The sequence below is a fragment of the Megalobrama amblycephala genome, linkage group LG12 (genome assembly GCF_018812025.1).
Source record: "Megalobrama amblycephala isolate DHTTF-2021 linkage group LG12, ASM1881202v1, whole genome shotgun sequence".
NCBI classification, from domain to species: domain Eukaryota; kingdom Metazoa; phylum Chordata; class Actinopteri; order Cypriniformes; family Xenocyprididae; genus Megalobrama; species Megalobrama amblycephala.
The window spans coordinates 7,897,603-7,919,203 of NC_063055.1; the positions used below are offsets into that span (position 1 = coordinate 7,897,603).

Here is a 21,601-nt window from a genome sequence, read left to right on the forward strand (position 1 = left end):
TCATTGTTAATATTTTCACCAATTATTCTGAGGGTATGACCGATTGTTTTCCATATATCCATTTTCTTTAAAGTAGCCTTGAAAAGGGTGTTTAACTTGTCAAACAGTGGTGGCTTTTTCTGGACTTCTGCGATAAACTTCTCTGCAATGTCGTCTGCCATTTTAAATGCGCCAGCCCTTAAATGAGAATGGATTCTAATTGGCTGTCAGTGTTTTATCATTCAATGGCTGGAAAAAAATCATTCTGAAAGTGATCCCAACGATTATTGTAACAATTTTTGGAACTATATCTTTATCATTATAGTTTTTGTCCTTGGTGTGAACGGGCCTTTACTCGTTGGAACTGCGTCACAGAGACATTTATCAGCTCGGCTCAAAAGATACCACAGCGTGAGCTTAGAGCGAATGCATTTACTCGCTGTCTCAATCACGTGACCGCTAAACAGCGCTGTGAGAAGCGTTCGAGTTTGGCACTGAGTTTTCCCGTACAAATCACTAATGTCTCAGTGATTTAAACTAGTTTAAAGCCAGATGAAAGAGCGCTGAAGTTCTCAACATCACTGACACAAAAAACAGAAAACACGGATACATTGGTGTCACAACGATACAGCTAGAAGGCATTTCAGTCCACAAATCACAAACATTTACCATGGATTTACTCTAGTAACAAACAGTAACCATGGTTTTGTGGCAGAAATGTGGGATATTCACTTAGAATTTTATTATATTATTAATGTAGACATTAAATGTAGTATGGAGTAATAAAATATAGTATGGAATATAAAATGGAGTAATGGAATATAATTACATTATTTCTTGTTAATAAGCTATAGCACTTGTATTATACTAAATGTCTTTAGGTTACTGTTTTTCATAACAAATACTATAGAAACAATATAGTTAATTTTTTTTTTTACCATAATAGTGAGGTACAGTGTGTGGTTTTATCTGTGGTTAACATGATCTAAATAATATGGAATACAATGGTAATTTTTTTTACCATATCGCTCATCCCTAATATGAAGTATCTTGCTGTACCATAAAAATACCATAGTACAGTACCATAATATATATAAAAATGCCATGATATTATCATCTAGTGTTGTCAAAAGTACTGACTTCGATACCAAGTCAGTACTGAAATTTTAAAAATGTGACGCTTTGAGCGCTGTTGAGCGGATTTGTAAACACCTCTGATTGGCCATTGTGTTCACATGCTCAACATATATGTCTGTGATTGACTACAATGATCAACGTCTCAAAAACATGTTATAAATAGACTTGACCGAGCGCTTACACAGATACACATGGGCACAAGCATCACATTTTTAAAATTTCAGTATTGAATTGGTATCGAAGTCGGTACTTTTGACAACACTATTATCATCTGATGTTATCTATATACTATGTGCTACTGCACTTTTTTTTTATTAGAGCATGATTTTGTATCGATGCCAGTGTCAATATCTTATACTGTATATATCCAGACATATCATCTTACATATTCATCATGATCTATTATTTCAGATAAACAGTTTTTCACCCATTTTATTTTATTTTAATAATCTATAATATATATTTTTATTTTAGTATTGAAGTGCTGGTGCTTTATGACAATCCTTTTGACCCTGAACTCATATTATCTGGAACATGAAATTGCTTTGGTGCTCATATATTCCTACACCCTGAGCTCAAATACCTCCCTTTCGCAGGAACAAGGAGCATTGTGATCAGTCAGCACATTAGCTGTAAGCAAACAACCTCTTCCTTTACCAGAATAAGACCACATGGCTTGAAATATCAATAAGAATCCATTGTCCTTAAAAATGACACTACCGTTCTCTACCACATATTTTTACCCACTGGCCAGCGGCCTGTTGGCATTCAACATGCTTTGGTTTTGAGGTTTCTTTTATTTAGTCACTGCTCTTGAATTCCCAGTGTAGCGCAACTCAATCATTCAGAAACATCATGGTATCCCTCATGGAAAACACAGGGAGGGAGTGCTCATTTCGTAAGCAGCAGGTTTGTGTGGTCTGCTGCAAGTAAGAGAGTCTCCTATGTTTATCAAATTACCTTAGCTCGTCTAACCTCTGATTGGTTGAAACCCTGCAGTGTGGGCAGAGCCTTGTGCCCTTATATGTCCCTGAGGGCAGATCTGTTTTTTTTTTTTTTTGCTATGCAAAGCATTGTGGGAAGTATACAGGTGTAATCTGCTACCTTCTTATCTTTCATCATTTGTTTGTTTTGTTTTAATGCGAGTACTCGGCAAAGCACAGGAATGTGGATAGTTGGTGAGCACAGATCTGTTCAACCGCTCGACCTGAGAATTGCAGCGCAGGATGGCTGTTAGGTTTCTACATCAGGTAACCTCTGCAGCGCCTGTAATGGCTATAGGTGTGCACCTGATACCTAAGGGAAAACCATACACCGGCTGAACGGAGCACAGGCTTGTCCTGTGCTGTATGTGCGGTGTTTGCTTTTTCATAGCTGGACTTCTGACCTGAAAGTAAGCATGTCCTAAGCTGGATAAAGTGCAGGCATTCAAACTGACTGGATGGTGTGTGACTTCAATTACAGAATCAAATGAAGCAAAACTAGATTATACAAATAAAACTTGAGCTAAAAACTGATTTTACTTGATAACTAAATGCATCTGCTGAAGTTTATATACAGCTTTTCATTGTGATTTTTTTTTTTTTTTTTTTTTTAAGGTTTTAAATTGATAGCAAAATTTGGATTGCATTGTATGCTCAAGTTTTTGATGTTTCTAACAAATTTTTTTTTTTTTTTTTTTTTAAATACATGGATATTTGGATATTCTTTTAAGTATTTTGGAGTACTATGTAAATACTTTAGTGGCAGGATTGTGCAAAATTCAGAATTGATGCATTGGCTCCCTTTCACTTCATGTGTGTGAAAAATTGGCCACACCCCATAGGAAGCTCAACACAGGTAATCTATCTGTGTGGATCAGCTGTAATGTCACCTGAATCCACTGGTAAAAATAAATCATCCAGCTGCCACCCACCCGAACCTATGATTTTCTCTGATTTAGATATCTGCACCTGAACCTGATCGTCACATTGCAATTATTCTAATTCTCAGTGTTAAGTGCAAAGTTCCTTTAAAGGAAAGTCTGTTCACTTGGCAGCCATATTTGCAACGCCTCCAGGCAGCTGTTTCGGGCATCCAAGACCAAGTCCTATCTATTTGAATGGGGAATCCTGAAATCTCAAAACCTGCTTGGCAAACTCACAATTAAATAACATATTTCAAATCAGCAACATAATCTGACATGAACTGCTCCATAAATGTTGTTTCTTATGCTCATAATGTTAAAAAAGCTTATTTTTCAGGTTAGACGAGTCAATGCATATACGCGGTCCTAAGTGCTAGTCTCAGGTTTCTATGTGAACTGGAGCTTCTAACGGCAGCTGCAGTGATGCAATGACTTTATCAATCAGCGAATGACAGCTACATTTGCATAAGTGTTTGCGTGTCTCGACAGTACAAAAAAAGCCACAATATGCTCATGAAGTGAACTTATCAATCATTTTAATGGATGACGCAGAGGAAACTCTGACCAATAAGAGGACAGATGTACACGCATGTGACTTGCATAAACACATTTTGGTACGCTTTGAAAATTTGCCTTGTGAAAGCGAACCGAACCAAGAAGAAAATGCAACATTGTAACAAATTAAGTCCCTGTTTTGAAACAATGCAATTGATCTACAGGTGTGAAAACACCCATCCGGCACCAAATACTTAAATACTTAAAGACTTAATAGGCTAATTATTTTCAAACTTAAAATTTTTTACCTGGATATGCCGTAGATATTGAATGAAAATGTTCTGATTCTTTATTATTCTTTACAGTATTAACATTACTTTAATTCATTAGTTAGAAATGACAATAAAAAATACTTTCAAAGCATTTAATAATCTTAGTTAATGTTTGTTTCAACATTTAATAATACATTATTAAAATCAAAACCTGAGCTAACATGAACTAACAATAATTTTTTTAACTAACATTATCAAAGAATAAATAATATAACAAATGTAGCTATTGCTCATTGTTAATGTTAGTTAATGCATATTAACTATATGCATTTATATATATATGAATATTTTTCTTTCCTTCCTTTTGTTTTGTTTTGTAATCTCCTTTTTGAAAATTTAAAATAGGAAGTTCAACATGCATTCTGGGAAATGAAGTGTGCTTCCACAAAAGTCTGTCAGTCAATCAGTCAGTTGATTGGAAGAAAAAAAAGTTGTTTCTCTTGTTCTTTACTCCTTTATTTTAGTTAAATATTTAATTTAATTATTAGTTATGGTTTTAATCATTACTATAATAATAACAGGTGCCATTGTTTATTTATAGCTTTAAGTTTCTATAATAACGCAGTGATATTTGGGCTTAATGTTCATTGGTGGTTTGTTTGGGGTTTCTTTGCTTGCTTTACTTTTAGCTGATTGTTTAACAAGATTGCATGCATCTGTTTAACAAACACAGAGAACCATAACAGTAAATATTTTGATGAGCAAATTTTCTCTTTCTCAGCACAGCCTTCATTTATTTGCGTTATTTTGAACAGGAGCATTTCTTTTGGCATTAGTGAATGTGTTGGCACGTCGGAATGTGCGGAAAACTCTGCGAATACAAAGATAAAGTCCCGGTGGATTGTTTCAGTATCACTTTGGCATTAAAAACGAGTAAGCGTCTTATGGTGTTCTGAATCACTTATACGCAGTGATAACAGCCCATGATACAATCTGTTTACTCTGATGACTGCGCTTGAGGAATTTAGTTGTAACCAAACAGGATATACATGAAAACATCTAAAGAACTTCTTTTCTGTAGTTTAGGCCTTTGCATTATGACGAAGAAGAGTCTGACATGTGCATGTTTGTGGAATGTAGGGTCGGGTCAAATGGGAAGTGGGTAAAATTAGTCTGTGCTGTACACATGCCTCAGTGTTTGTCTCTTTGAATAGATGTTTGGGTGTGCGTCAAGCGTGGCCTCCTAATGACCTACTGTTTTCGGGATGAGCAAGCATTGCACATCCTCTTTTGACTAACTCTGTCTTTATCTGCACATCATAGTTAGACAACTATTGTTTTACCATCATTGTTTATAGTTTAAGCGTGACCTCTTTCTCAGTGCTGTGAGTTATTTTAGAAAAGGCGTGGAGAATGATGCATCAATGTAAAACCCACCGTAATAAGGTCACATGAGTGGCGATTTACATGACCCCTCCAATCTCACGCTGGGAAACATGCCGCTATCTTGGATTGACGCCACCTCTTTCCAAAATCACTGTGGCAGAATAACTGGCGCCGCGCTCCGCACTTGTTCAGGCATTTTCTTTTGAAAATTTTAGTGAGTAGCGTCAGATTGCACAGCAGGAATGCTCTATATAAGGCTCGAGACTACGCAGTGAGTTTGGAAACCCTTGTAGAAGACGACACGGTGACCTTCAGATCTCCTTACAGCGTGTTCTTCAGTATCAGAATGGTTGTGATGTTTGTGGGTTTTGGATATTTGGCATGCAGTGTCACAGTGTTTGTGTCACCAGCAGCCTTCACCGTAACCCTGACCTGCCCTAAAAATACCAGCGCTCCATCAGCTTCATTCCTCCTGTCCATCTCTGTTTCTATGAAGTTCGTCGCTTGTGTGCTGATGCCTCTCGTTTAAAGATGCGTTGTGCATGCATATAATTAAGCGAAGTTTTGGTTTTGAGGGTGAGTAAATGATGACAGAATTCTCATTTTTGGGTGAACTATGCATGCAAAGGGACCAATTCTTGTAAACTGGATAAGTCCAAGTGTTTTAGTCAACCCTATTCAAAAGTACAGATACTTCAGTAATACGTTTTTTTCAATTATTATTTTTAAAAGAATACTTGCATTCATAGGACCCAGTACAATTTATTTTTACATTTTCAATTTATTTTAATTTTAGTATTTAGTACATTTTCCCATAGATTCACAGATGAAGCTTAAGCTAATCCTAGACTAAAATTCATGTTTATGCTGTTTTAACTGAAAGCAACTTGCACTGAAAGATCTTAAAATATGTCACTGCCATTGTTTTGTCTCAAGATGCACACCTGTATATTTTTTTTCTAGGGCACATTCATAAAAGCTACTTAGATGCCCTAATTGAACTAAGGCCCAATCCCAAGTTTTTGTCATGTTTATTTTTTTTCCCAATAATTTTTATTTCAAATTTAGTTTAAATTTAGTAATTTTAGTATTTCAGCTTAATATTATTTTCAGTTAGTTGCCATGGAAACATTTCTAATTTTCTAACATGTCTCATTTCTAATCATAAAGTTTTTTTAGGGTTTTTTTTTATTTGAAAGTTTAGGCTTTTCCTCTAATATTTATATTTTATTTTATATCAGCTTTATTTCAAATAGTGCAAAAGATTTTTATTAGATTTGGTTTTAGTTAACAGTGACAAAACTAGTCCCCTGGGCCCAATTATTAAAGGGTTAGTTCACCCAAAAATGAAAATTTTGTCATTTATTACTTACCCTCATGCCGTTCCACACACGCACATCTTCAGAACACAAATTAAGATATTTTAGTTGAAATCCGATGACTCAGTGAGGCCTCCATAGGAAGCAATGACATTTCCTCTCTCAAGATCCATAAAGGTACTAAAAACATATTTAAATCGGTTCATATGAGTACAGTGGTTCAATATTAATATTATAAAGCGACAAGAATATTTTTGGAGTGCCAAAAAAACAAAATAATGACTTATTTAGTGATGGCCGATTTCAAAACACTGCTTCAGGAAGATTTGGAGCACAAATTAATCAGTGTATCGAATCTACTGTTCGGAGCGCCAAAGTCACGTGATGTGGCGTGTCAAACTGCCACGTCAAAGTCACGTTGGCAGTTTGACACGTGATCTGAATCATGATTCGACACACTGATTCATTTATGCTCCGATGCTTCATGAAGCAGTGTTTTGAAATCGGCCATCACTAAATAAGTCATTATTTTGTTTTTTTTTGGTGCTCCAAAAATATTCTCGTCGCTTTATAATATTAATATTGAACCACTGTACTTGCATGAACTAATTCAAATATGTTTTTAGTACCTTTTCTGGATCTTGAGAGAGGAAGTGTCATTGCTCCCTATGGAGGCCTCACGGAGCCATCGGATTTCAACTCTTAATTTTTATCTTAATTTGTGTTCTGAAGATGGACGAAGGTCTTACGGGTGTGGAACGGCATGAGGGTGAGTAATAAATGACGGAATTTTCATTTTTGGGTGAACTAACTTTTTAAGCTGGGACTTTTTTGTAATTATTAGGTCAGGATTTAGTGAGGCCCCTCATTACAAGGCTTGGGATAACATTCCTACTTGTCCCCCCTGACAATGGCACATGTTGTCTGATTATAGTACAGTTGTCATTAATATTCTATACATTATAGTATGGAGATTATAGTTTTTATTAATATTTTTTACTTTATGAGTTTATAGTATAGTTTTATTAAAATAAAATAATGAAATAGTCTTTATTTTTATATTTTCAATTGTCATTTTATTTTTAGTCAAAGTTTTATTAAATTTGTTTTTTATTAGGTTTTTTTTTTTTTTTTTTTTAAATATGTATATATTTTTTATTAATTTCAATTTCTGGTCTGACTATTTGCATGTGTGCTCTGTTTACTTTTCTTGAATAATTGCTTGACTAGCTTGAGGCAGTGTTTATTTCATTAAGAAATATTCAAAGGATACTTACATGTAGATAACTATTCATTCTAATAATGTTCATATATTTTTTTTAAATTAATTTTTAGATTTATCCTTACATCCTTCAACTGTGACTCTAAAATAACACATACTCTATCAATTTTTTAAAAACATTGTCTTAAGGTCTTTGCACACTGAATCCGAAATTCGCATCTGAAATTTCTGCACGTTAAAAAATAAGTACGACCTCACGTTTGTCAATCACATTTACACACTGCCTCCAAAACTTTCATCCGTCATAAAAAATAAAAAAAAATCGGATCAGGTTCGATTTTCTGCGTTTTTCGCAATGATGGCACACATTTTGAAACGTTTTGACAATTCAGAGCCACCGTACAAGCGAACGCCAAAATTCCGTTGATCCACGTCGTCTACAGCACAAAGCAGTAGCACTGTATGACAAACAAAGTGCGGAATACAAAGAGACAGAATATAAAGATTAGGGATGCACTGAACATTCGGCCACCGAAAATGTTCAGTTGAGAAACAGTGGTCTTAATAAATTGGCAGCCACATAGAATAAACTGTGCAGTTGTGAATGTCATTGTTGATCAGTGTAATATTGACAAACTCTATTCCTAACAGAGATTGGCACACACTGTTATGATGCCCAGAAAGCAGAATACTTTGACCTCAGAATAACCCTCAGACTGATTATTGGATGTACAGGCACATCTTTACCCTCTAATGTATTTAATGAGACACTTTTAAACTTTAAACTAAATTTCAATTTTGGCCTTTCACATTCATACCAGCACCCTGCAGGACACAGCATGAGGATAGCAACCAGAGATAATAAACACACTCGCGATAGGCGTTCGGCCCAGTTTCCAGTCTTTGCTGTAACACTTCTGCTCAGAAGCTCTAGCCTGATTCAGATGAGCTACATGAGGACATGACTGATAAACGGCCAGGAGGAGCTCCCTCTTCATGAGCTGATTTACATAGAGCCTTATGATTTATGCAATGCGTAAAAGGTGGACAGAATCGTGGAATCCAATCATAAAAATGGAATTTACTGTATAATGCAGAATGTCATTAAATTTGGCAAATTTTGGGGGGAATAAATCAAAAGTAGTGCTGTACACTTATTCAAACCGGATATGGACTAGTGTCTGAGAAGATTGCATAAAGAATATGAAGTCTACATGTTCTACAAATGAGTGGCGCAGTTTCATCTACAACATATTCAAGTACGTGTGAAGCTCAGAATCTGCCATTTCACTATATGAAGACATGAACACATCTTCATGACCATTTCACCATTTATTGTGGAAAAAAATATTTGTCATATCATATACACACAGAAAATCAAAGGTCTTCATTACAACCCGTTAAAATAAAAGTTGGTTTAACTTTTAGAAACTGTAACAGAAATATATTGCTATTGTACAGTAGAGTGTACTTCTCAAAGTAATAATAATAATAATAAATATAGCTGCAAGCAGCAATTAAGGGGCCCAAGCACAAAGAAGGCACAATAAGGGGCCGTTCACACAGAACGCGTTTTTCTATTCCAATGCGCTACTTTTCCATTGTTTTTCTATGTAAACGCGCTGGACAAATTGCATGACCATCTCGCGTCTTTTGCAGCACCGCATTTTTAAGACGGCGTGTCAAGTTAAAAGAATTTCAACTTTTACACGCAGCACCACTAATCGATATCAGTTCCAAAACAGTGGACCAATCAGAAGAACTCTGAGGTGGGCAAGCGTTGCGAGCTTCTGTTTACAGTAGCAAGTTTGCGTGGCAAATGTTTTATTTGTTCGTTATTGCCGCTATTGCATCACATCTCAAAAGCGCATCTCGAGACCCTCGTGTTCTGTGCTGCGCTTTTTTAAAAACCATTCCTGAGTGCTTCGTCTCGCGTTTTTAGACGTGTTCTGTGTGAACAAGCCCTGAGTCATGCCAACATGGCTGGGAGCATCAGACCAACAGCAACAATGAGAAATTAAAGACATATTAAGATGAATTTAGGCAAAATGGCTGCAAAATTATAAATACGGTCACTGGTAATATGATTTAATAGTTTATCATTTTCAACCAATAGGTGGCGCTGTGACCAAATTGATGTGGTGTGGTTAGAGTGAGGTGACAATGACACATGCAAAGTTTGGTGTCAATATGCCAAAGCATTGCAGAGAGACAGCCTCAGAGTTGTTTTGGCATCTTGCCATCAACTTTGTTGATGCGGTATTCGAAAACGGTTTCGTCTATCAACCTGAAATCCATACATTTTTGCCGGCATGGTCTGAAGATGATACAATTTGATTTTGGTGAAAATCGGTAAGCGGTCTAGGAGGAGTTTGTAAAAGTCGTTTTTGTTTTAAAAGAAAATCAAAATGGCAGACAGGAAGTTTGGCCGACTATGCCAAAATTGGTATCTATGTTCTCAGCATGACCCAAGGAGTCTATTAAGACCAGTTCCATTACAATAGCCTAATATGATCAAAAGTTATTAGAATTTTTGGAAATTTCATTACAACTTTGGACGCTGCCTGAAAGTTGATTTATTTCAATTCATTAGACATGTCTTTGATTACTAAAATTTAATTTAACATTAGAACGAATTAACATTAGAACGAACAAAAAAAAAGAATCCAGAAAAAATAAAACTGAAAAAATGGAATTTGGGAAAAAGTAGATTTCATAAGGCCCTATTTTAACCCGTTTACATTATCTTTTTTTCAATGACCGTCTCTCTCGCCATTTAACATGCCTCTGGCTGCATAGTAGGCAATTATCGGTTATAGTGGTGTTGCTATTCTGAGATGCTAAGTCTGTGTGTGTGTGTGTTAGGGCTGTGTATCACCAACAATGTCACGATACGATACGCATCACGATACTAAAGCCACGATACGATACGTATCACGATATGGTTCAATTTAGAATTTAAATTTATTTTGAGCAGAGTTTAGTAACAGTAATATGTGTTTATTGAATAACCAGTGTTATAACAGTCGTGATAACTGAAAAACTATTTTGTTTTTGTCATTAAAAAAAACCAATGATTTAAATTAAATATAAAAAAATTGTCACAAAAAAGCTTCTTTTAAAAGCTTGCTTTTAAAGTCACTCCCTCAGTAACTGAATTGACAATTATAGTGACACTGAAGCATATCAACAAAGCTCAATGACTAATTTCACTTGCAACAGTAAGTTGACTGTTAGAAAACTAAGTTGGTTAATTATATTGGCTATAATATTATAATAATGTCTATACTGCCTGTTTTTTTTTTCCATCTGTAAAAATGATTTTTTTTTGGATATCAACTCAAAATATGTTCTAGAACAACATTTTTTTTATTAACGTGGTCTACAAAATATGGGCTACATGAGTTTACAATACACACTTAACAATAAGGTTCATTTATTAAACATCAGATAATGTATTAACATGAACTAACCATGAGCAATACATACTGTATTAGTTCATCTTTGTTAATGTTAGTTATTAAAAAATACAGTTGTTGATTGTTTGTTCATGTTGGTTTACAGTGCATTAACTAATGTTAACAAGATTTAAATGATGCGATGTGACCGCAAAGGGCACTTTCACTTTCACGATCAAAGTGCACGCCACTTATAAGCATTGTAAATGCAGTATTACAGTATACACATACCAATTAAATGCGCAGGTCTCCTCTCGTGCGTCCTCCCCACTGGACGAGGCCAATATCACTTTCGTTTCACTTTCAGATATCTCTATTATATATGTCATCACTGCTTTTACCTTTCTAGATGTAATTACCGAAATCAAAACAGTCCATAAACTATATCCTCACGAAAACTTAAGTCAAGCCAGCTCGCGCGTCAACCTGAGAGATCGGCCTCCAAATTTCTCGGTTTCTAAATGGACGGTTTGGCTTGATTGACAAACGCTAACGTTCGGGCATGATTTATATACCATCGACCTGTCCTAAAACGTTAGCACGCTTTGATCGATGACTTGGAGATCGCGTGTTTCTCCGTTCGAGAGCGCATTTCCTGTTCACATTCGCGATAAAACAGCTGATTATTTACGAATGAAAGCTCAGAGAAACGTGAATGTCTGCTTGCATTGCTTGCTAGCGTCAATTGACATCACGTGATTGGCTAGATTTAAATGCAAGACAGACTCGATACGGCAGCTGCTGTATCGATACGCGCATCGTCAGGAGTTCATGACGATGTATCGTTGTATCGATATTCTGAGCACAGCCCTAGTGTGTGTGTGTGTGTGTGTATAACGTTTCAACATCCAATGCCAGAAACCTGTTCAGGGTATCGTTTACTTCACATAGCAGGAGTGCACTCAGTTAAGTGAGGTGTCATCCCTTCGGTAATGACACGGAAGCTGGGATTGCATCGGTAGCTGTTGTATTATTAGCGGAAGGAGTGGCACTAGAAGAATTTGTCTCATCTCTCGTAGCTGTTTGGACGTGTTTTTATGACTGACACCCCTCAGCGTCAGCCCTTCCTGCTGCTTGAAGAAATTGAATGTGATATAAAGATGAGCCTAGTCCATCCACACATCCAAATAAAGATTTATCCCACACCACAGATTAGATGTGCCAGCCTTCTCCTGCCCTACTACAGAACACCGGATCCCCGTCTGAGATGCACTCTGATCCTCTTTACGATCATCAATTAGATGTATTCGATGCAGTTGCAGTTAAAGCCTCATAACCGGATGGTAAAAGTTGGGTATGGTTTAGTTTCGCTCACTAGGTGATGGAGGAAAAACGGCTTGATTTGTTTCTCTTTGAAGATGAAACGGCGCTTTAAATGAGTCGGAACAGAACAGGGTCATCTGATTTAGGACGCGGGAAGTGGATGTGGACTTGGGTAATGTGCTTGTTTTTCTGCGCTTTGATCTTGATTTATTGTTTAATAGAAGTGTCACTATGGATCTCGACTTTCTGAAGTGTTTCCTAAGAACACGCCAAAGTATTAGGCCTGTTTTTCTATCTATTTTTAAGCTTTGCTCTGATGTTAGTAAAAATGCTGGCACTTTCCCATACTTTCTGACTGTTGAATATTTTAGAGTGGTTAGAGACAACTTTTAATAAGACATGAACATAGCAGTGGAGCATAGATTTAATGCGTTAGTTTCTGAGAACAGTGCTGATTCACTTCATGTCAACTGATCCGATCCTTAATCGTGTTTTGAGTTGTATGTTGAGTTCAGTTTTTGTATTTATTATATTGCTCACTTGCAATATAATTAGCGAGTTTCTTCTTTTTTTTTTTTTTTTTTTTTTTTTTACAGTTTTTTTTTTTTTAAGGCTTTTTGGCATTTTATTGACAGTAAAAGTGAAGAAATGACAGGACATAGTGCATAGGAGGGAAGTTGGATCATATGATGTCAGCTGACAAAATTGTTTCAGAGGCAGAGCAAGTAAATACAATTTTCAATAATGTGCATATATGAATCATGCACACTAAGATCAGGAACATGCATTATAAAAGTAAATAAAAAAGCCCTTATATTAGTTTGGAGTCGAAAAGATGTTATGTTTTTGAAAGAAGTCTCACCGAAGGCTGCATTTATTTGATCAAAAATGCATTATAAATGTCTTTACTGTCTCTTTTGATCAATTTAATGCATCTTTGCTAAATCATTTTTTTTAAGAAATAAAATCCATTCCAGACTTTTAAACAGAAGTGTATGACTTTAAACTAGATGTTTTTTTCCCCCTCTAGATTAATGCTGTTACATTTATCACACTGTACCATAACTGTTTTAAGCATTAATTGTACAGTTTCATAATTCATTATGGGCTGTTAGGTGCTAAAATAGGAAATGTCTTTTATTTAAGGAAACGTGCAGAAAGGGGGAAATGTTTTATTACAGGAGGAACCATATGGAAAGTGACAGTGAATTTCAAGGAGACTCTTAATCATGTGCTAATAGTCTGCTCACAGCTCTAGCCGAAGCACTCTGAATTCACAAAGGAACGCAGGTTATTTCTCTGAGCTTGTTATAAGTCATGGTATATGCAAAGAGGACTGTGTGTGTGTCGAAAATACATTTATATTAAATTGCACTGGACAAATGTGAAGGGCATTTGCGGCCATTTACATCACACAATGATTTATCTGCATTTAAAGGTGCTGTTTTTTTTACCACTATATCACTGAAATAGTACTGCAACGGTTATTTTGATAATTGATTAATCTGTTGATTATTTTTCTATTAATCTGATGAAAAATTCTTAAAGGTGCCATAGAATGAAAAATTGAATTTATCTTGGCAAGAGTTCAGTACATGGAAATGACATACAGTGAGTCCAAACTCCATTGTTTCCTCCTTCTTGTGTAAATTTGATTTGTTTAAAAGACCTCTGAAGAACAGGCGAATCTCAACATAACACCAACTGTTTCGTAACAGTCGGGATCATTAATATGTACGCCCCCAATATTTGCATATGCCAGCCCATGTTCAAGGCATTACACAAAGGCAGCCAGTATTAACGTCTGGATCTGTGCACAGCTGAATCATCAGACTAGGTAAGCAAGCAAGAACAATAGTTTAAAATGGCAGATGGAGCAATAATAACTGACATGATCCATGATATCATGATATTTTTAGTGATATTTGTAAATTGTCTTTCTAAATGTTTCGTTAGCATGTTGCTAATGTACTGTTAAATGTGGTTAAAGCTACTATCGTTTATTACTGTATTCACGGAGACAAGACTGTCATTATTTTCATTTTTTATACACTTGCAGTCTGTCTAATTCATAAACACAACTTCATTCTTTATAAATCTCTCCAACAGTGTAACGTTAGCCAGTTAGCCACGGAGCATAGCCTCAAACTCATTCAGAATCAAAAGTAAACATCCAAATAAACACTGTACGTACACGATTAGACATGCTGCATGACGAACACTTTGTAAAGATCCATTTTGAGGGTTATATTAGCTGTGTAAACTTTGTTTATGCTGTTTAAGGCAGTCGCGAGCTCCGGGGGCAGAGAGCACGAGAATTTAAAGGGTCCGCAGCCTGAATCGGCACATATTTAATGATGCCCCAAAATAGGCAGTTAAAAAAATGAATAAAAAAAAATCTATGGGGTATTTTGAGCTGAAACTTCACAGACACATTCAGGGGACACCTTAGAAAACGCATTCTACAGCACCTTTTAAAAGTATATTTTAAATTAAAAAAATGTATTACATTTAATCCATTATTTAAATTTTTTTTATTCCACATCCTGCCCAATGTTGTCCTCCAAACAATGTGTAATAAAAAGGCTATGAAAACAAATATAGCGAATGTATCAATGTAGGCTATGCTGTACATAGCATAGTTATGTGCAAAAAGGTTTAAAAATATACATTAAATTCTAAAACAAAAAAACAACTGATTGCTTACTTTTTTAAAAGCAGAAGTTAAAATGACAATCCCCCTGTAGGGCATCAAAACAAGATGTTTTGGCGGTCAAAGAAAATAGTCAACCCATAATATGAAGCTTTACCTGTAAATATGAATATGCATTTCTGGCTCAGACTGATTGTAAATTGTTTAAACCATAACCCTGAAATGGGTCATACCATTAACATCACCTGAGCACTGAGCAGTTGAATTAAATACGCTATAAAACCGCTGGCATTGACTTGCATTTATTGCATGGATGAATGTGTTTAAAATGAATATACACAGTTCAGTTGAATGATAACATCTGCCCTCTTTAATGCTGTCAAACTGAATGTACAAAGCAAACTGTTTGCTGAAAATATCCACAACTTAACACTGAAATAGTAGCATGAGGTTTATCTGTCAATCAATTGCACTTTAAAGTTGTTTATTACTATATATATATATATATATATATATATATATATAAATTATTTTTAATGATCCAATCAATTCTTGATGGATATAATCTTCCTTTTTACTCTTTGAATATTTCTTTTCACAAATACTCCACATTATGAAAGTAAAACGGATTGATAACATAAATGAACATTAGGCTACATCACAAAGAGGAAGTGTTTTTTCTAGTACTTAAAGTCAGCATGAAATGGAAGCTGTAATAGCCTTTTCTTCCCTGTTCTGAACATATATCTGAGTCAAATGCTTCTCTAACAAGAAAAACTGTTGTTTGCTAATGCTGTGACCTCATGTGAGTGACAGGTCGTCCTGCCCTCATGCTGAAAAAACCTCATCATAGAAGAGATGTTGCTGCAAGAGGGAGGGGGAAGTTATTTTGATAAAGGATTATTAGGGCACATGAAAAAAAGCGGATATGGATAAATCATATATAATAAATACCACAATATTCCATAGAAAATAGGAATTGTCCATTTTGATTTCATTGTGACTTGTGCTAAAAAAAAAAAAATTCATATTTGGAGTGTTACCTTGTAAGTATTTCCTTTTATATAAATATTTATTCTTCCAAAAGTCAAACTGTATGATTTCTGTATTACATTTTCGGTGTAACTCCCCAGAGTAGGTTGTCTAAGAATCTAGATGACAAAGACTTTCTTTTTCCATCCATTGTTGGAGTTGTTCTCTGGGACAGTTAGTGCTTTATTTTGGAGGACTGCCTGTCCAGTGGAGAAAACAAAGAGCATCAGTTTGTGGATGTCTGTCCCTGTGCTGCTTTCTCTAGAAGTGTGAGCACTTGCTCGCTCTATTTTTACACCCCAGTGTTCTGAGAAAAGAGTGACTGTGCTCCAGTAAGTCTCCTGTGTGGTGGATTCATTGTTTTCTCATCGGAATGATGTCAAGGCTTTTTGCTTTTTGGTCACATGTTGGTGTCGGTACTGATAGTACAAATGAACCACTTGTATCATGTTTGTCATAGAGCAGCTTGCTTGATTACACATTGTTGCTGTTATTGCAATAATTGACCACATTTCTGTGGTTCTAGCAACGTCAAGGTTATGGGTTTGATTCTTAGGAAATAAATGAACGCATAGCGCTCAGTGTTAGTTGCTTTAGATCAAAGTGTCTGCCAGATGCATGAATGTAAATGTAAATTTATAATATGTAAGGCTTCAGCTAACAACTAATTTGATCTTCTTTGATTAATCTGTTGATTTTTCCTTCAATTAATCAGATATTTCCCATCTGGCCTAGTGCTCTTAATAAAAAAAACAGTGTGCAAGTTGCAAATGTATAAAGGTTACAGTATTGTAATTGATAAAAAAAAAAATCTGTTGCTGGATGAATACCTTTTTTTTTTTTTAAATCATTAAATATTATATATGTGATCAGATGGGATCACTAACATTTTTCTTAAAAGAAATACTTTAATTTCTCAAGGACACATTAAATTGAACAAAAGTTACAGTAAATAGATTTTATAATGTTACAAAAGATTCCCATTTCAAATAAAAACTGTTCTTTTGAACTTTAACATTCATCAAAGTATCCTAAAAACATTATCACGGTTTCCACAAAAATATTATGCACAACTTTTTTCAACATTGATGAAAATAAGAAATGTTTCTTGAGCACCGATGATTTCTGAAGGATCATGTGACACTGAAGACTTGAGTAATGATGCTGAAAATTCAGCTTTGCATCACAGGAATACATTACATTTAAAAAATATATTCAAATAGAAAACAGCTTATTTTAAATTGTAATAATATTTCACAATATTAATGTTTATAATATTAATTTAACATCTTCTTGGCCAGCATGTTAGAGTGTGTATTAGCTGCTGTCAGTGGGTCATTATCATCTTTAGGGGTTGTGCTAGTTTGGACTCTGACGGCAGGAGATTGTTAGTGTCAGTAAAACCCTCTAATCTTCTTTTCACCGCTAAGAGAGACCATGTCAAGGTCTGGTTCATGATCTTTTATTGTCTTACCTGGAATTCCCATCATGCAGTGTTACTCACATGACACATTATATTTACAAACCCAGCTGTAGAAGTTAATTTCTGTCGGATCTGAGTGACATCAAGCCTACATCATTAAGAGAATGCTGGGAAATAGATGAGATCAGATCAGAGGACATTACTTTCCACCATTCCCTCATTTAGTCAGTCTCCTTTTGGTGTCCATAGGTGCTTAAATCAGTTTTTGATCTCCCAGCTAAACGTTTTCTTCCTGAAATATATCATGCCATTAGGAATAATCAATAGTTTTACAGGGTCGCAACATAAATTTGTGAGGGAATTCAGGTTTGTAGCCCACTTTATCCTAAATACAATAAGACAAATTTTGATTTGAGACATAAATTGTAGTGATGCACTAACATTTTGGCAACTGAAAATATTTGTCCAAAAATGAATCTTCAGTTTTGGCCGAAACATGTTTAAACGTCACTTTTAGTCTACACTGTTCTCAGGAGATGCATAAACAAAACTTCACTAAACATTATTTATATCGCGCCTCCCATTCAATAAGTGAAATAAGCTTTGTGCTTTGTTACTTTTGATATGAAACAAAGTCTGGTGTTTCAAATTCTGACAATCTGAAGAAAAAGGAGCATTTTGCTATATGCACTTATAATTACGTACATATTCATTATATTTTTACTTGACCTGTTGTCTTCATTATTTCATGTATGTTTAAATATTTTCTGCATGAAAACAAGTTTCCATTACAGACAAATTTTAAATGTTAATTAGGGCTGCAACTAATGATTATTTAGATAATCGATTAGTTGGATGATTATCTCTTCGATTAATCGATAAAAAGACCAATGTTCTTCTTTATTTTACTTTATTGACAAAACGCACTGTTCCACATCCTGCCCAATGCTGTCTTTCAAACAAACGTGCCAACTGAATGCTATGAAAACATATATAGTGAATACATCTATATCTATGCTATTTGCAAATTCCTCCATTAAAAATAAAGATAATAATAAAGAAAAAAACTAAAACGTAGTGTTTACACATAAGAGGAATGTTCTGCAGAAAAACACACTTTCACTGTAGTTACTGTAATTTCATCCTGTAAATGTAAGAAACGTCTTACATTTATATTCAATTACACGCTGTTATCCCTTTACAGTTACCACTCTCATAAAATACATGAATTACATTTTGACTTTTAAACCAAAATGTAATGTCCAACAACAGATATTTCAGCAAAATGAATATTTTTGCGATGAATTATAACTGAATTTTTCCTCTCTAATGCATTCCTCTCTAATGCATCCCGGCTCTCATTCAGTAAAGTTTGAAGTTAACGCAGACTGTCAGGACGAGCCTTCATGCAAAATGGAAATACTTGTATGAATTTGAAACACTTACAGATAAGGATATATTTGTAAAATGAACGTTTTGTGATAAGAAAACATTAAACGGCACACGCACATCTGTCAAAGCACCTGATAGGGCAAGCCATGTTAAACATTACGCTAATGCATTAGCTCATGTTTTGGGCAGTTTGGATCACATACCTTTTCCACAGCAGCTCACTCTGTTTCCTCCGCAATTTTTATATGCATTTTGTCCAATGAAATGCGTCAGACGCGACTAATCAATAATGACATTTGTTGACGATGATTTTCATTATCGATTTTATCGATTAGTTGTTTATATTAACGCTGAATTGGACTAGAAACTATTATATTAATAGTTAAATAATTTATATCAAGTATAATAATTATATCATCACTAATAGATAGCATAAAGACTTACATGCTAAGAATGCAAACGCAAGTAGAAGGTAAAGCTTTAAAAAAAGACGTTGCAAAGTTTCCTCAGCAGTGCGCAATGTTGAAATATTAAAGTGAACACTGTTGTCCTGCAGATCGCTGCAGTCTCTTAGGATTTCTTAGGAGTGAGTGTGTGTGTGTGCATACGCTAATATTGTACTCACTCCATCTGTATACACCTAAATATGTAGGTATTGATCTGTGTGTGTGTGTGTGTGTGTGTGTGAGTGTGTGTAAATGTAGGCCAGTTGTGTATTAGGATTACATAAGAAGAGGAGCCGGCAGAATCGTAGCGAGAGAAAGAGAGAGAGCGATCGCAGACATGAAAACGGTGCTGTGCCGAAAGTGGGCACGCGCCGTGCAGTCGTTCAGGACTCGCCGTGGCTCCGTGAGTCTTATTTATAGTCCCTCTCTCTCTCTCCCTCTCTCTCCGGGTGCCTAATCTTCTCCGCCTCAGAGCTTAATTAGATTGGAGGTCGGGTGGCCATGGGGAGAGATGAGTGTGAACTGGCTCCCCTTTGGTTGCTGCGTGCGCCTGCAGAGAGCCCAGAGATGGAGGCGGCGCGGAGGGGCGCGAATCGAGGTGCGGGGGGAGTCCGAGGAGCTAAGGAACAGCTTCATCATCTTCTTCTCACCCAGGCATGCGTCATGCCTGCTCAAACTGCTGGTGGGGATGGGAAAAAAGGCGCTCGCGGTGGCTTGATCCTCCAGGGATAAACCCTTCCATCAGCTGCCACCTTAGAGAGAAGATTGTCGTGTTTCTACCCCCCTTACCTAGATCCCGCAGTAGAGATCTCGTGGCTTGATTTGTACAGAGTTGGTTTGTATCGCGTTAGTGGGCGTGTTTTGTGATTGTGAAGTTTTTGTTGTGAATATCGTGATGTTTTGTGTTGTACGTTAGCCTAGCGTTTGGGTTTGTGGCTTGCTTGTTCTTGGGGAAAGTTCTGGTTTTGATGTTGCTTGTGTACTTTTGAAATAAAACTTTGCGAATGAATGATAATGTTTGTGAAGCTTGTAGAACGTTAAACCGCCGATTGAATGTTTAATTGCAACATAACGAAGCATCCTACTTGACGTGCATGTGCAATAATGAGCTGGTAATGCAGGTGCAGGTGTGTGTGTGTGTGTGTGTGTGTGTGGACTTCACTGGCTCCTGTCGCATAGCGTAGCTTTTGCTGGCAGCGGCTGCACTGCCTCTGTTGATCCATCTGCCGTGCTGTTTAAACTCTTTCTCTGTCTGGGATTTCTGCTTCGGTCATTACTGTGAGAGGCAGAGGGGAGCAGGTGTTTGGGTCTCTGTATCCCTCAGGTGTGAGGCGTATTTTTAGAGTGACTGGCATAACGGTGTGTGAGAATTGATGTGCATGTGTGCGTGTGTGTGGGCTGGGTGATGTGTTGAATATTCACAGTGGTTTAGCAATGAAGTTAAGCAGGATTATGAATATTGCAATTATTTAAATGTGCTTTTTATCAAGTTTACTAATGCCATTAGACTAATTTCACAATCCACCTTGTCTCACAACTCGCAAATATGAGAATGTTAAGACAGATGTTTTAATAGATCTCTTAAAATTAATTAGCAAAATTGGCATTATAGTTTGTAAGTTAAGTTAGTATTTGTGAATCTGTTCAAACTGTTAGTTTTAATCAATTCAAAACTTTACTTCATTGATTAATTATTTCTTGTGGCAAGTGTTTTAGTAAAAATGTAAACTTTATGCTGTTTTTTACTATGAATTGTTATTAAGTGCAAAATAATTAGATATTTAATGTAGTGTTGTCAAAAGTACCAAGTCGGTACTGAAATTTAAAAAATGTGACGCTTTGAGCGCTGTTGAGCGGATTCGTAAACACCTCTGATTGGCTGTTGTGTTCACATGCTCAACATATATGTCTATGATTGGCTACAGTGATCAACACTTCAAAAAATGGTGTAAATAGACATCAGTGACGCTCTTTACCGAGCTCTTACACAGATACATACAGAGCGTTTGAAAGCAGGCGTCTATTAGCGGACCAGTCCTGCTTTCAAACTCTCCCGCCTTCAAAACGCCAATCACAGACATATATGTTGAGTGCGTGAACACACTGGCCAATCAGAGGTGTTTACGAATCCGATCAACAGCGCTCAAAGCATCACATTTTTAAAATTTCGGTACTGACTTGGTATCACGGTCGGTACTTTTGACAACACTAATTTAAT

The 21,601-nt window shown here is 36.0% G+C and overlaps 1 protein-coding gene across 4 annotated transcripts in view; it reads left to right on the top strand.

The window, feature by feature from the left end:
- Positions 1 to 21,601, top strand: part of LOC125280607 (tight junction protein ZO-2) — a 119,837-nt gene that overhangs the window by 45,148 nt on the left and 53,088 nt on the right. Inside the window, exon 1 of one of the 4 annotated variants that reach the window (XM_048211265.1) lies at positions 2,203 to 2,366. The exons of the other annotated variants lie outside the window; for them this stretch is intronic. Coding sequence (XP_048067222.1) covers positions 2,343 to 2,366 — 24 coding nt within the window. The 5' untranslated portion in view covers positions 2,203 to 2,342. Of the gene's footprint in view, positions 1 to 2,202; positions 2,367 to 21,601 lie in introns of those variants that run through there. 4 annotated transcript variants of the gene reach the window in all.